Source organism: Mustela putorius, unplaced genomic scaffold, assembly GCF_011764305.1.
Source record: "Mustela putorius furo isolate JIRA1106 unplaced genomic scaffold, ASM1176430v1.1 tig00537227_pilon_pilon_pilon, whole genome shotgun sequence".
NCBI classification, from domain to species: Eukaryota; Metazoa; Chordata; class Mammalia; order Carnivora; family Mustelidae; genus Mustela; species Mustela putorius.
In genome coordinates, this window is record NW_025422368.1 from 25,963,314 (window position 1) to 25,980,175 (window position 16,862).

General features: G+C 41.3%; 1 protein-coding gene across 2 annotated transcripts in view; it reads right to left on the reverse strand.

The window, feature by feature from the left end:
• TMTC1 (transmembrane O-mannosyltransferase targeting cadherins 1) overlaps window positions 1-16,862 on the reverse strand; it is a 264,007-nt gene that overhangs the window by 59,614 nt on the left and 187,531 nt on the right. For both annotated transcript variants that reach the window (XM_013057825.2, XM_004755702.3), the window contains one exon: window positions 10,933-11,046. In XM_013057825.2, the coding sequence (XP_012913279.2) occupies window positions 10,933-11,046 (114 nt within the window). The remainder of the gene's footprint in view (window positions 1-10,932; window positions 11,047-16,862) is intronic.

Consider the following 16,862-nt stretch of genomic DNA (forward strand, 5'->3'; position numbering starts at 1 on the left):
ACATCTAAAGCAAACGATCCCCACAGGTACCAGAGCAATTTCCTCCAAGCCTTTCTGATCTGCTCAACACCAAATGGAATTCCAGACACGTGCAATTTTAAAAGGTATAATCAAGGCTGTAAGAAGATTCAAAGTCCTGTGTGACAGATCAAGGTGTGCACAGAACCTTTACTGTAATAACACTTCGTAGCATGAATAGTACTTGGGTTGTTGCATTGACTTAGAAAAAGATATCAGAGGACGGGAAAAGTATGTCCATATTCCCAATCATACCTGCCCACGAAGATCATAAGGGATGGGGAGAGAAGAGGGCACATATCCTGAACATCCACCTTAGGAATTTGTGGTCACCACAAGCAGGAAGTAGGGGTATTTAACATCCTATGATGGTGAAGGAGCAGGAGGCTGGCTGAGGACAAAGCAAAAGCTGGCACCTTGCACCCCCCCCTTCACCCGCTCCCCTCCATATGTGTAGCATTCCTTAGGCACCCCTGACTGCCATAAAACAATAAATAGTTAACTTGCTGAGATCACAATCCTGCAAGACAGGAGTCTCCCTTGGTTTGCAAATGTCCTTGAGATTACAACAAAGAAGTTACCTTATCGATAGCCCTAATGTCACCCTCTCCTCCATAAAAAACGGAAGGAGGCGCAGGTAGAAGGAAAAGTAAATAAAGTTAAATTTCTTCTAAACCTAATTCTCATTAACAAGGATGCTTGATAGCAGGAATGTAACATTCCACCAGGAGACTCCCAATTGTCTTTACTTGATAGTAACCAGACCTTCAATATCCTGATAGTGCTTTTTTCGCATGCGTGGGCTAACCAGCCAGTTCTGCTTCTGTAAGATTGCTTTGTCTGCTTTTGCGTGGGGTCCCCTGACCCAATTCACTGATGCCAAGTATGCCTGTTCAAACTGTCAATCAATCAGCTCAGCCCCACCCGAAACTTGTTTGTACCTGTCTATAAAAACCCTGCACCGACCCAGCTCTGGACCTCTCGGCGTTATCGGCAAAGAGCAGCGCAGAGGTCCAGGTTCGAACCTGCAATAAACGACCCTTGCTGATTGGCTTTGACTCACGTCTCTGGTGGTCTTTTAAGGTGGGGGTAATATTCAATTGGCATTTCATTGGGAAGGGCAATACTGCAGGATGAAGAGTTGGTCCATCTAAATTGTTGACAGCTCTCCCACTGAGAAACACTGCTTATAATGGAGTTGTCCTTGGACTCTAAAGGGGTCTTGATATTTTGTGCATCATATTCATTCGGTCTTTCTTGCAACAAACATTTTAACATTTACTGAGCACCTACAATGTGGCAGGCTCTCCGCGAAGGGCCCACACAATAAAGAGAAAGGAGTCCTTGCTCTCAAGGAGGTCCTGTGGCAGAGGACTCTAATGCACTGTGATCAGAGCACACACGGCAGAAAGAGACAAAGCAGAAACTGGGGGTACGGGGATATGGGAGGCGTGGAGGGGAAGTACGAGAAGCAGGAGCCCATGGCAGGATCCACGCATAGTGTTCACCAAGGTGTTTCCAGGGGAGATGACGCTTTACCTGGGGGGCAGTAATAGTTGAGGGTTAGGGGAAGGGGAGGAGGGGAAGCAGGAAGAGGAAGAAAGGTGTTCCAAAGAGAGAAAGCAAAACCAAACAGAACAAAGGAAACAAAACATTTTACTCTGGCTTAAGCACAAACTGGAAAAGAGGGCAATAAAGGCCAAGGAGCAGGTTTTTCTTTTTTTAAAAATTTTTCAGCGTAACAGTATTCATTATTTTTGCACCACACCCAGTGCTCTATGCAATCCGTGCCCTCTCCAATACCCAACCTCCCACCCCCTGCCCCTTCAAAACCCTCAAGATTGTTTTTCAGAGTCCATAGTCTCTCATGGTTCACCTCCCCTTCCAATTTCCCTCAACTCCCTTCTCCTCTCCATCTCCCCAAGGAGTAGGTTTTAAAGAAGGTGGTAAGGTGAGTTTCAGGTGCAGAGGGAAATTTGTGGAAACATCCAGTAATCAGCTAGCTCTGATATGGTTAAGTTGCATGGTGAAATTACAGCTTGGAGAATTAATCAGCATACAGATGCTAACTAAAGTCTTGGAACTAAAGAAATCCCTTGGGAGGAAAGCAAAGCTTGAGAAAAGAAGAACGCCTAGAGGAGGTGCATGAGAATTCCTCCATCAACGGTTTGGAGGAGAGTCTAGAGAAACAGAAGGAAAACCAACTCAGCATGGAAGCTAATAAAGAATTTGCCCTAAGGAGGAGGGAGCGGTCAACAAAATTAATGCTGTTGAGAGTAAAGGAATTTAACTCCTAAGCAGTGTCCTCCTCTGGAGTTCCCTGCATGGAGGTATCAGGGGCTCTTGGGGAAAAGAGTTTTGGTGGTAGAACGGGAACCACTCATAGCTGAGGGTGTAATGAGATGGAAACAGAGGAGAAGACACTGAGACTACCAGGAAATTTCAACACTTAAAAGGTAGGAAACGACAGACTCAATGGCAGGAAAAGGGAAACAGGAGATGCAGAGGCTGGTTTGCACATTTGTTTCAAGATGGCAGAAACTTGAGACTATTTATTTAAAGTATTTTATTTTCATATTTTAATTTCTTTTTTTTTAAATATTTTATTTATTTATTTGACAGAGAGAGATCACAGGTAGGTAGAGAGGCAGGCAGAGAGAGAGAGGGAAGCAGGCTCCCTGCTGAGCAGAGAGCCCGATGTGGGACTCGATCCCAGGACTCTGAGATCATGACCTGAGCTGAAGGCAGCGGCTTAACCCACTGAGCCACCCAGGCGCCCCTTTAATTTCTATTTTTAAAGAAAGAGATAAAGGGGTGCCTGGGTGGCTCAGTGAGTTGAACATCCATCTCTTGATTTCAGCTCAGGTCATGAACTCAGGTGGTGAGATCGAGCCCCATGCTGGGCTCTGAGTTCAGCAGGTAGTCTGCTTGAGATTGATTCTCTCTCCCTTCCTCTTCCCCTACTCGTGAGCATGGTCTCTCCCCACCTCTCTCTAAAAAATAAATAAATCTTTGGAAAGAGAGAGAGAAAGAATGAGCATGTGAGTGGGGAGGGTGGAGGCAGAGGAAGAGGGAGAATCTTTTCTTTTTTTAAGATTTTACTTATTTACTTGACAGAGGGAGAAAGGCCACAAGTAGGCAGAGAGGCAGGCAGAGAGAGGGGGGGAAGCAGGCTCCCTACTGAGCAGAGAGCCTGATGTGGGGCTCAATCCCAGGACCCTGAGATCATGACATGAGCCGAAGGTAAAGACTTAACCCACTGAGACACCCAGGCGCTCCAAGGGAGAGAGAATCTTAAGCAGACATCCTGCTGGGCAGGGAGAGCATCACGGGGCTCGATCTCACCAACGGAGATCACGACCTGAGCCAATATCAAGAGGTAGACACTCAACTGACTGAGCCACCCAGGTGCCCTGAGAATATTTAAATATTAATCGAAAAGTGCACAGAGAAGTGAATAAAGTGAAGGTTTAAAGGAAGAGTTTTAACAAACTCCATTGAGGAGCATTAGAGCAAAATGGATTTGGGGGCAGATTAAATTTATGCTCTGTAGAAGTGACTAAGGATCAGCTTTTGATAGTCTTCAGTTTTTACACTATACCTCAGTTGCCATTTTTTAAAACTTCAGGTAATTCACATTCCTTAAAAACAGGCTGTAGAAAGATGTTTACGTGTAGTGTTCGGCCATCCAACACATGTTGACAAAGTGCCATGTTCCTGGCATGGCTCTCCAGGCTCGGGACAAGGAACAAATCTCTATTCTGGTGGGGTTCCCTTCTAGAGATGAGAAGCAGATTAGCAGGTGATAAATGCAGTGGAGAAAATGAAGCAAATAGGAATAGACTATGTTGGTGGTGACTGCACTCTTTAGTGGGGTGGCTGGGGAAGGCCTTGTTGACAAGATGACCCAAGTGGAGAGCCCCGAAGGAAGGGGAAGAAGCAGCTTTTAGAGAGGGAGGGGGTGTTTTGGGAAGAGGGAACCACAAATTCAGAGTCTCTGGAACCCCACATGGCTGGAGTCAAGGCGGCAAGAAAAGTAGCAGGAGGTGAGGTCTGAGAAAGACAGTGTGGAGCCTGGAGGCCGCTGCAGAGCCTCTGAGGGACAGGAATCTAAGTGAGACACGGTGGGGGATGGAGGTGGAGAGAAGTGGTCAGATTTGGGACATAGGTAACACTTAACGAGTTTATCACTGCCAGGGATTAGTCCCTGCTTTAAGCTCTTTATAGGAGTTATTTTGTAATATTCCAACCCTACGAAGTATGGTGTTACTTCATATGTTGTTCACTTTACCAGAAAATCTAAATGATATTGTTAAAACAGTCATTATCTGCTTATATAAGAAATTGTAAATTAAGCCGGGGCCTCAGATGCTGTCTCTCAGCACCCAGACACCACTCACGTCTGAGACACTTGTTTCCCCAGTGGCTGACACCTCACAGCCTCTGGGCAATGCGCTCAGCCTCAGGGAACTCCCTCACCCAAGGCAGTGATGGATTTGTAAGGGGACATAAAGGTTCCATCTATTGCCGCCACTCATGGCCATCCTGAGGGGCCCTTGCAGCTCCGGAGCTTCCTCAGCGGTCACCCAAAGACCCTGGAACCGCACTGCCTGTCCCAACTCTCCCTCTGCCCATCCTGCTCGCCTGGCTTCCTTCCCTAGTGTTCCAGAGAGTGCTTCTCAGCGGACTTCCTGCTTACAGATCCCTGCCTTGGATTCTGTTTCCGGGGAAGCAAGGCAAGCTCTTGAAGTGAAAGAGTGGTAGAAGGCAGGAGGAAAACAAACAAACAAACAAACAACAAAAGAAAACCAGACAGCAAAATATTCTTCAATAGAAATTATAAAACTTTCATTTGGAAATTTAGTCCATAAGAGTGGTCATGAAATTCTAGTTTTCTAAATAAAATAGTGTTTAACTTCTTGGATTTAATGAATAAAACTGCCAGACTTAACGCAAAATAAATAGAGGGAGGCTCTAATTTCATCAACAAAAAGAAATAAAAATAATTTCAAATGTCTATTTGTGATACTGGGAAGTATATTTAGACTTTTATAAATGAAAATACCACACGGGCAGAAGAGCCCATCTCCACTTGTTAAACCTGGTTAACAAATGGTTCTGGAATTTTAATTCTTTCCAGAAATACATGGCAGCTGGTATCCAAGGTCATTTTTACTTATAAGAGTTATTTTAAATGTCCACTTAAAATAGGCTGTGTAATGAGGACTTTTAAAATAACCATTAAATCCTGATTTCAAAAAAATGTTCAAACTCCACCAGCTTTATAGACAACATTTTTCAAAGGAATTGTAATAATTTTATTAATCTACTCAGGACATCAGTGAACAGGGTGTTAATTACACATGGTTAGATTCTTTAGACTCTAATGATACGATGTTTCCTCGATTCCTTTATTACTTCCTTTTTTTCCACAAAGACTTACCCAGTTAATAGTGTCCTTCCAGAGTTCCAGTTATCCCCAGAGGAAGGAGTGCAAAGAATGCTATCAATGGTTACTTTTATCATGACGAGTCTCTATTTTACCCATTAAAAAATTCCAATCAGGAAGATTTTAGTTCTATCCTTTTCCACGTGGTAGGCAATTAAACAGCTAGCAGAGATTTCTTTGGGACAGAAACATTAAAAGAGATATTTCTTCCCCTTTAATTATGCCAATAAAAGAGTCTGGTCAAGGACTTCTACCCTTTCTGAACAGGTTTCTTTCCCTTCAGATTTTCTGTTTAGAACATCAACAGCAGATACACTGGGAGTGGATAAGGCCACTCTAAGGGTCTCATGGCTGCCCAAGCACACCTGAGTGCTATCAGGGAAGGGAAATGCATTGCCTGCTTGATAGGAGTATGGGAGGGTGAAAATCTTAGATGATGATTTACTATATATTTCATGTTGAAACCATACCTGTGAAAAGAAAACAGCAGTCTGGGTGACTGAAGATCACAGCCTTTGTATTAGGATAGAATCTTGCACAGGGCCGATATCCAATCAACCAGAACACAATAGCAGATCTGGGTATGGGGTCCTTATTATAGTGGGTTGGGAGGAAGAAGGCATCTAAGTGAACAAATGCTCTGTGGAACCTGAGATAATTTGCTGCTGACAACAGGGAAACCTTCTTGACCCACCTGGACAAAGTGAACTGTATTCTTTCCCAGGTGCAGGGTTCTTGACGGCCAGCCCATTTTAACCAACCAGTAACTGAGTCATGCAAGGGATTTAAATATAAGATGAAAAACAATGTCTATGACTTGAGCACCTCTAGTGAAATCTCTTCACTATGTTGTCAGATTTCCAGATGTTCTCTATTCTCTGTAAAACATATTGGTGGATACCCACAACTTAATAAATTTTCTCTATAAGCCTGGGCCATTTTGATCCTGTAAATTGAGTTTTATGTCTAAAAGACAGTTGTGTTTGTTAACAATTTTGTTGCAGTTGTGGTTTTTATTGCAATTGTACCATGTAATGAAATATCTTGCAAACTGATAAAATATAAATGTGAAAAACAGTGTTGTAATTTCTATGAATACTATGTAAATACTCTGGAAATACTCAAAGAAGGGAATTTGCTCAAGAAATTGCTGTTGATTAGATGTGGAGTATCTATAAAAAAAAGCTATAGGAGAAAAATCAGAAAAATCTCACAGTCATTACAGTTTTTATTCCACTTGAAAGTATCAAACCCTGATCATCAGAGAAATGACTTATGGATGTGATTTTTGCAGATTGTAATCATTGGACTCTTGCCCAAAGAAAAAAGCTTGGTTTGACATTTGAAGATTGGTGAGTGGATGTACATGGGAAATTTTAGGGTATAATAAATCATTAAAGAGTGTGCATGATTTGTTTTATGATTCTATCCTTTCAAGTAACTTTTTAAGGTAATCAACAAATCACTGGCCAAGTACACATTCCTTATCTGCTGCTCAGTCTGAGCATGATCTCTCTCTCCCTTTGGGCTTATTGGATGAGTTATTTCATGGGCATTTTTGTGCAGGAAGAGCTGAGATATTGGGTCATCTCCGAACTTTCTACTCCACTCATATGAAGTGGAATGGTAGGAACTTTTCCAGGTTCTAAACAATGGCCAGAAAGCTTTGGAGGCATATGGCAGAACCACCAGTGGTTCTGATTCTGAACCATATGGAATCCCAAACTTTATAGAATCTGGAACAGGTATAAACATCACAGCTCCCCTCTGAGCAAAGCAAAGCTAACACTTGTGTTCATTAAGGATTTAAAAAAAGAGTTCTGCCATTTTCCTTTGCTGATTTGGGTCTTAATCTGAATCTGTAACCTCAGCTACAGCATGGGAAGATTTCCCTTGTACTACAGAAACAGAATAAATGAGCTTCACTGAAAGGTAGGAGAACTTGGTACTTTCATTTTGTTTAAAAAACAGAACAAGGTTGTAGACGACGGATGGATAAAGAAGATACGGTCCATATATATACAATGGACTATTATTCAACCATCAGAAAGGATGAACACTCAACTTTTGCATCAACATGGTTGGGACTGGAGGAGATTATGATAAGTGAAAAAAGTCAAGCAGAGAAAATTATCATATGGTTTCCCTTATTCATGGAACATAAGAAATAGCATGGAGGACAGTAAGAGAAGGAAGGGGAAAATGAAGCGAGGGAAATCAAAGCAGGGGAGGAACCATGAGAGACCTTGGAATCCAGGAAAGAAACTGAGGGTTTTAGAGAGGAGATGGGGAAGGGAATGAGTGAGCCTGGTGATGGGTATTAAGGAGGTCACGGATTGCTTGGAGCACTGGGTGTTATATGCAAACAATTAATCTTAGAACACTACATCAAAAATTAATGATGTACTTACTGTATGGTGACTGACATAACATAATAATAAAAAAATGGAAAAGATCTAAAAGTTAAAACTTTAAATAAATAAATAAAAAGCAAAAAAAATTAACACATTCTGTATCTTGGCTATTGTAAACAATGCTGAAATAAACATGGGGGGAGATATACATACATATATGTATATATATATAAATAGAATAAGGTTGCGGTGCTTGGGTGGCTCAGTTAGTTAAGTGGCCAGCTCTTGATTTCGGCTCAGGTAGTGACCTCAGGGTCTTGGGATTGAGCCCCACATTGGGCTCCCTACTTGGCAGGGAGTCTGCTCCAGCATTTTCTCTCTCCCTGTGCCTCTGCTCCTCCCCCACCCTGCTCTCTCACTCTCTCTGAAATAAATAAATCTTTAAAAAAACATACAATAAGGTTTAAAAGGAGCAGAATATCCATGCCATATATAATTACCAATTTAACATAGCATTATTTCTAGAATTATAAGCCAAAATGATATTTGTACAGACACAACCCTAATGACTAATTCCATCAATGCCTCTGGGATCTACACAGTCATTACAACAGAAATGGATAATTGTGGGGACTGATTTCAAATAATAACACAGTTAGCCCTGCATTTCCCTAATCATTCTCTTTCTGGCTGTGTGCAAATATGGAAAATATCAAATATACTGAAGTTGAAATAAAGATGAGGTAGTTGGGGGGGGGGGAAGTCCCTGTCTCATCAATTTGAGCAAAAAAAGAGCAGTATCAAAATAAGGGCAATGCCTGGGTGGCTCAATTGGTTTGGCATCCGACTCTCAATTTCAGCTCAGGTCATGGTGTGAGATTGAGCCCCATGTTGGGCTTTGCTCTGAGCATGGAACCTGCCTCAGATTCTCTCTCACTCTTTCTCTGCCCCTCCCCTTCTGCCACTTATGTGCATGCTCTCTCTAAAAAATTTAATTTAATTTAATTTTTTAAAAAGGGCAATTTTCTCGTCACCTAGGATGAATAATCATCAAAATGATGAATAGTCCTGGTATTTTCCCTTTCTAACACAAGGAGTGACAATTTATTTAAATTAAAAAAGTAAAACAAAGCACCTACACCCACTGAAAATTCACCACCAAGGTATCCACACAGAAATGATGCTACTTAAATCAGAAGTATTTTGAGCCTGATCTGAGAGGATGAAATATTTCACTAATTACTATGCAGGGTATTTATAGCTTTAATTGTTTTTTCCCCTACTTCTCAAGGGACATGTTTCTTCCACAAGCACAGTTGCTGAAGCAAACATTTATTTTTATTGTTTCATGGGAAAAAAGCAGTACTACCCAACCAGCTACTATAATTCTGTAAAATCAGCTACTCAAGAATTTTATATAATTTATATCTTTGGCCCAGGCTGTGCCTTAGGGTCTGCCTTATTTTTTCTGTTTGAACTTGACAGAAAACAGTTTTTTAGAATGCAACAAATTTTGAAGGACACTGATAATACTTCCTTTCAGCCACTATTTTTTGAGCAAATTTACTGCTCTCTTCTCTTCAAGAATGCCACCTAAAACCCTGAAACATTAATTAATTATTATGCGAAAACATACTTTATTTGTACCCTTGAAGGAATATATGCCTCTTTAAAAATTATATCGCCTCATTGAAAAAATAATGCATGTTCACTAGAACATTTGGAGCACAAAATAAAATATACAGAAAAAAAACAAATCTTAACCTCATCAACTAGAGTTAAGTATTGTAAAGAGTTGGGTAAACTGGCTTCCAGGGAAAGAACATAATTCTTTATTAATCCTTAAAAATCATCTTGTATTCCTTAATAAAATCTTCTTTTCCTCAATAAAAAGTTTCATTACAATTTTCCTCTGGAGCTTGCAGTCTTTTTTATCTTTGTTAAAGTATTTGATAGTGAACTTGATGAGCACAGCTTAAAATTTTTGCCATACTGAGTATTAAATGAGAGCATAAAGTCTAAAAGAATTTGACTTAAGAACAATATATCTATGTAAGAACATTGTTCAAAAGGATAATTTTAAAAATCTGGCTGGTTACTTTAAGAATGATGATTTCAAACTAAGATTTGAGATAATCCTCGAACGTGCTTCAGGGAAATGTAGATGTGTTCAGTATACATATTGAAGCATGTCTCAAAGCAGAAAATACAGCCAAATGTGGGCCAGTCTGGAGGGGCATGGAAAACTCTTTCAAAGGCTTCCGTGAGCCTCATTGTACAAAAAAGAAAAGACTCATGTTTCTTTGTTTTGCCCATATTTGGAGACTCTGAGGCTATGTATAATTCTCATGTGCCCTCATGGTATAGGCTAAAGACATTCATCATGTGGGATCTTTTAGATAAGATCATCTTGAAAGTGAGAGTTGCTATTTTGAGTACTTAAGAGCGATCTGCCGCTGGTAATGCAGGCTTGAATTTGTGGTTTCTCTTAAAGTGACAACTCAAAGCTATGCTTTGTACAGTCTCTTCCAAATGAATACAAGCAGAGGAGTACAAGAAGAGTATCAGGGCTGTTCATATATATATATATATGCACATACACTTATATATTTGTGTACATACATATACACACACACGCCCCTTATTAACATATTCCCAATATGGTAATCAAGTGTCTTATAGTTTTCTTTCTATTTAATACAATTATCAGGGTATTTCATTTCTATACTCAGATGCCTTCATATAAATTCTTTCTGATGATGAGAAGCCTAAAGTGGGAAGAATTCATTGGAATACATGCTCAGAGAATCTAGGAGTGTATTTTTGACAACCAACTCTTGTTTGCCTCCATGTGTATGTGACTCAGTGTCACTTCATTGAGTAGTGAGTACCAACGGAAACTTCTGCAGGAACACCAACAATTAGAAGTGAGGCAGAATTACTACATTCACAACAGACTTGAACACTGAGCCAAAATGGAGAGTCCAGAATCCTTACCACCCTAAAGGGGAGATCCACTGTCTACCCCTACCCCCACAGTGCATACTGGGTGGGCGAGTGAATGAATAAGGGCCTGAGAAGCAGAGGGGTAGACAATTGTGTGGGGCTTACCTGAGGGCTGTTCTGTAGTGGTAGATGGCTTCCCGGTTACGACCCTGGTCCTTCAGGAAATTGGCATAGTTATAGTGAACCTTGGCATTGTGAGGCAGAGTCTGAACTCCGGACCTACAATTAATAAATTTAAAGAAAAGAAGAAAGAGCAACAAAGAACTGTGTTTAGGAACATCATTGGTTTCTTTCATATTTTGCTCAGTTTCATGAACCTGCATTTGGAATGTCTGTTACAACCATCTAAATAGGGTTTTTCAGGATTCATGAAATATATGAGTTACTAAACACGCTTCTATGGAAAATAATGAAGGCAATGGGTGGTGTGCACAACTAAATTAACATGCTAACTGGATAGGAAGCAGAGACGGTGGCTCAGGGTGATGGATAATTCTCTGCAGAACAAACCTGCATGCTCAGATTCATTCAGTGTTTTCCTTCCTTGCTTCTTTTGTTCACTTACAACCTTCCTTAAAACAAAAATTAAGAGTGTCTGCAAAAATAAATCATGGTAAGAGTGATGACTGCAGACTGGCCTCCCTATTAACTTCTATTGGAAGTTAACATTTTCCATGTACCCAAATCTGGGCTAATTAAAAAAAAAAAATAAATAAATGCAAGTATAATTATTTTACAAGTTGCAGGTAAGGGAATGAGATTTTGTTCAAAAAGAGAGAAACCCTGCTTCCAAAGCCACTGTGTTAGTTTGCTAGGGCAGCCATAAGGAAATGCCTGGGGAATCCCTACAGGGTAACAGTGCAGCTTTGAAGATGATTCCAGGGGCAGGTGGGGGCAGGAGGGGATCTGTTTCTCGTTTGTAACTAGCAACCACACATTTAACCTGCACAAGATTATACAGCTGGTCAGTGTCAGAGGTGGAATTCTAGAGGATTCTAGATTGGTCCTAGAGTCCCTCATTCCCTCAACACGCAGGGAGGTGGTGGCATGGGAATGATGGAGGCCCACCTGGAAAGAAAACTCCCAGACTGTGCATGGATGAAATGTGAGAGGGGGACAGCTGATGAGAGAGAGCAAGGAGAAAAGCAGGACAACCTAGTTTTGGGGCAACTCTAATGCTCTACATTCCTTCTCCCAGGTAACATACTTTCATTTAGTTTTTAATTTAAAGTTAAGATTAATAGAAGGGTTTCATACAAAGTGTCAAAGATCTGTTGGGGAAATATGTCAGGGCATCGTGATCTTTGTTGAACTTTCCCTAAAATAAGAGGTTCCTTATGACCAGAAAAGACAGGCCCAACTTAAAACCCCCTGGCTGGGTTCCTGAGGAACTCTCCAGAGAGTGCAAGAGGCTAAAGACCAACCAGAAGATATCATCATCTGAAGGCAGCAAACTCCAGACTTACGCAGGCTGCTTCAGTGCCTGCAGGGCAGGTGGCTAGGATTTCTTGGGGGTGGAGGTGAGGCTGAACAAGGACTAAATCTGTATCGGGAGCAGGTTAAGCCCAGATCGCCATCCTTACCCTGTATACCCAAGTGGCTTTTTTCATTACTCTTTCTCCATGCCAGCAGAAGGCAGGAGTTTTACTCTCTGGAAGAGCTCAGCTAGAGAAATCCTGCACCTGGGAACAACAGGTCAACTGCCAAGGGAAGGGGTGGTACCTCAAAGGTATATTATGTGAAGATCTGTATTCTGAACATTGGGATCTCAGTTTCCCCTCTTATTAAGCTCTCTGAACATTGGCAGCCAGGACTGGAGCCCCAGGAAGGAGACTGGAGGAATCGTCTAAGTAGAAACTGATCCACCCAAGACAAAAGATAGACAAATGCTGACATTCGGGTGCTCCAGTGAAACACTGATATCCTTCAATCATTCTATAGTGAGACCCTTCAGGTGCAACAGAGAGCCAGGATTTTAATGGAATATTTAAAATGGATATTATGGGGTGCCTGGGTGGCTCAGTTGGTTAAGCAACTGCCTTCAGCTCAGGTCATGATCCTGGAGTCCCAGGATCGAGTCCCGCATCAGGCTCCCAGTTCCATGGGGAGTCTGCTTCTCCCTTTGACCTTCTCCCCTCTCATGCTCTCTCTTACTCTCTCTCTCAAATAAATAAATAAATGAATAAAATGAATATTATGCAAAGTGAATTTAGTCACAGTGGCAGAATCTGGGGCAGAGTGCTAACTGGCTTTAAAAACATTCCAGTTTCTATACAGGAAAATTTCTTAACTTTTTTAGGCAGAAATAAGTAGTGCATGGCAATGGGCAGATTTTGGCGTGGACATAACTGGCATATTGGGATTGATCCCTCCCCCTGTGTGATTAGCATGGTGACTCTAATTTATGTATTGCTAGAGGAACAGACAATTAGGTCTGTGGAAACATGGTCCTTGTGAAGATCGGGGCATTGTTCAGTGATGGCCAGAGGAAGTAATGATATTCATAACAGGCAAGCAGATGTGGGTGGAGTAACTGGAATCCGAAGAACACACTGCTTTTTCCATTGTTGTTTTTGACCTTTATGTTCTCTCTGTGATATTTTTCTGCTATGTTTTTCCAGTCTCCCATTTTACAATGAGTAGTTTGTAGAAAAGGGGAAATAAACTGGCCAAAGGCAAAACTTTCCACGGAGCTGTAACTGGCCAGGCTGCTTCCAGAGCCAGTCTCCTTCATTTGCTCTATGGATGCTATGATTCCGTAGCCCCAATTGTTTCAGTGGAAACAAGCAGCTTCAGTATTTACTTTACAAAGACACGTAGTATTCATTAAGGAAAGGAAAGTAAGAAGGATTTGTGATTCTCTTCAGTGCTGACCGTGCTATGACCTGAGGTTGCACAACACCACACTCCAAAAGTCCAGTAATCATCGGACGGGATGCTCAGTTGGAATCCAGTTCTGGGCTATGCACCTGGATCATATCCTTGCATCCCTTCAATAACTACAGGACGGGTAGAATTATCGTACCTCCCACACTACAGATGAAAACACTGAGGTTCAGAGAGATGAAGACCTTTCTCTAAAGTTACAGACCGAGAAAGTAGTAGAGTAGAGATTTCAACCAAGGCCAGTATGTGGTCAGGACTATTCCTGAAGCTGATCAACATGTGAAGCTAAGCCAGAAAGGTACCACAGGGCATAGAAACACTACAATTTTATTATCACAATGTTTATCTCATTGGTAAGCAAACTATAGCCTTGTGGGCCACAGACGCACCAATGTATTTACCCATTATCTTTGGCGTCGTTCCTGAGACAACAGCAGGGTTGAGTCGTTGTAAAAGACACTATATGGCCCACAAAGACTAAAATATTTACCACCCACTCCTCTACAAAACAATTTGTCAATCCTCAATATATATTCTCTGCCCTGGGAGGCTGGCTGATCTCTCTGGCTTGGCAATTCAGAAAGGAAGAAACAAAAATGTGTTCCATACAGAGATGGAGAATCTAGGCCAAAAATTCTTAATTGATGGCCCATGGATTGCTTAAATAGTTCATGAATGGGATTCAGAGAGACCCTGAACTAGATGTAAATAAAAGAAAATTGTGGTCTCTGTCTTTTCTAGTATTTCAAAGATCTGGGGCGTGGAGGGGATTTTACCAAAATGTGTTATTACAGTATTATTTACTCTAAACAAAGGCAGAATTCATTACCAGACCTAGCTAAAGCTGCAGTGACCCTCTTCCTAGGTTAGGATATCAGAACAGTTCCTTGTTAAAAAGAATTAAAGAAAATACAGCTGGCAGCTATGATTATGAACCAACTCCTCCCTCTCGCTCTCTCCCTCGCTCTTTTTTATACCTGGCTTAGTTTTAGTTAGAAAACATAAAGTAAAAAATAAGCATAGCAAAGCTTATGTATTCTTTTGTATCAAATTCGGGTTCAAAGCTGGGCTCCTCCTCGTCATAGCTAGCTCAGCTTGGACCAGTTACTCTCTTCTGTGCTGGCATCTTATGCTGTTGTGTGTAAGGCCCTTGCCTATGGAACCTCAAGGCTGTGAGGGGGCCTTTCATCTGTACCTCCTAAAAATACATCACACAGTGGGATCTTTTTTGTAAAAGGATGCCTCAGCTGGAAAGGCTGGGACTTGAATGAAATTTGGACTTTCTCCAACACAAAGGTCTGTCCTAAGATACTCTCTGTAAGACTGTTCATAATATTGCCAAGCAAAACCACCCTGTGTAATAAGAGAGGCCTGACTGAGACCCTATGTCCAAGGAACGATCAATGAGTTCATTGTTTACAACAGAGAAGTCGAAGGCCAGCCCTCTGCCAGGGGAATCACCTCCTCTAGAACTTTAACACAGTCTTTGTACTCAAATCAGCCAGTTCTTGGTTTTGATCACTGTGCCGAATTTCGGTTGTTTTCATCTTTCTCTCTTCAGCTCAGGTCTATAAGAGAACAGTTCTTGAAAGGTTGGGCTGTTCTTAGCAGGCTGCTTGTACTTATAGTGTTCTGCTGCCTTGTCCACCACCTGCTACATTACGTTTAAGTGTGTTTATGTGTCTGACCTCCACATAGGACTTTTAGCTCCTCTACAGATAATCTCTCCGCACACCCCCCATGCCCCCACCATCTCTCTCTCATGCCCTAGAACACAGTACACAGCAACCATCTAAAAACCTAACATTGTTTATGGTATTGCTTTAGGCATATTTCACATATTCATTTATTCTTACACTACAACCAAAATATAAACTTGATTCTTCTTCTAAATTTAAAATAAACTAAGGCACGGAATGGCTAAGTAACTTGCCCAAGGTCAAACAGCTATGAAATGGTGGTACTTGGAGAGGAGCCAGAAAGTCTCACTCCAGCCCCAACACTAGACCAGTAACTCTGTATCTTCCTTCCAAGATTCTTGGTAAATGTTTATTTCAACTGATTCGAGCATGACTCAGCACAGATGAATCCATACAAACATCTGGTCTTAGAGAAGAAAGAATACTCTTAAAACTTTAAACTTTAACACTCTTAAAACTTTTCTTGGGACATACATAAATTGTAATGGGCAAAGTTTTCTAAAAACTATCAAAAGCTTTGATTTGCACTTTATACAAAATTCCATTTGATCACCAAAAGCCTCCTAGGGCACAAAACCTCTTCAAGCACATGTGTGGAATGGTTGTGTTTTAGTAATCAGTTGTCACTTACTACATACTTCCATCTAAAAAAACAGAAGCCTCTGGATTCAAGGTCAATAAGCTTTTTGTTTTTCTGTTTTTAAACTGCTGGCATCAGCCTTCCAGGGTTTGAACATGAACTTGTTATCCTTGAAATAAACTGCTGCCTGCCAACGTTGCTCTGATTAACCAGTAAACATCATCAGAAGACACAACTTCTGTTAGTACCTTGATTTAAGCAAAGGGTTTAACACAGGGCAGAACCATTTTAAGGTCTCCCATAAAAGCACTGACTGATGAAAGCAAAAGAAAAAAAATCAAGCCAACAGAGATTAAGGGGAAGTTGTATTACTAAACTTCCATGCCCCTGTGTTTACAGAATGCCTTCAGCATGGGGAGTAAAAGGAACAAGTCCATTGTGCTCTGGGAGAACTGCCTTGAAAGTAAAAGGATGTGACAGAGACTGAACAGAATCTGGGACCTTAAGGGTGAAGAATAGTCATAAAAAATCAATAGGTCTCTACAGTACCCACTATGGTAATGATGACCATGACAATGATATAGTAATAATAAATAAGCTTAGAAGACATGTATGCCAGGGGCGTCTGGGTGGCTTAGTGGGTTAAGCAGCTGCCTTCCACTGAGGAAGACTTCCCTGCTCAGCGGGGAGTCTGCTTCTCCCTCTCCCCCTGCTCGTGGATGCAGTCATTCTCTCTCAAATAAATAAATAAAATACTGGGGATAAAAAAAAAGACATGCATACCAAACTAATTTTCTTCTATTAATAAAAAAGGGACACCTAGATGGCTCAGTCGTGAAGCATCTGCCCTTGGCTCAGGTCATGATCCT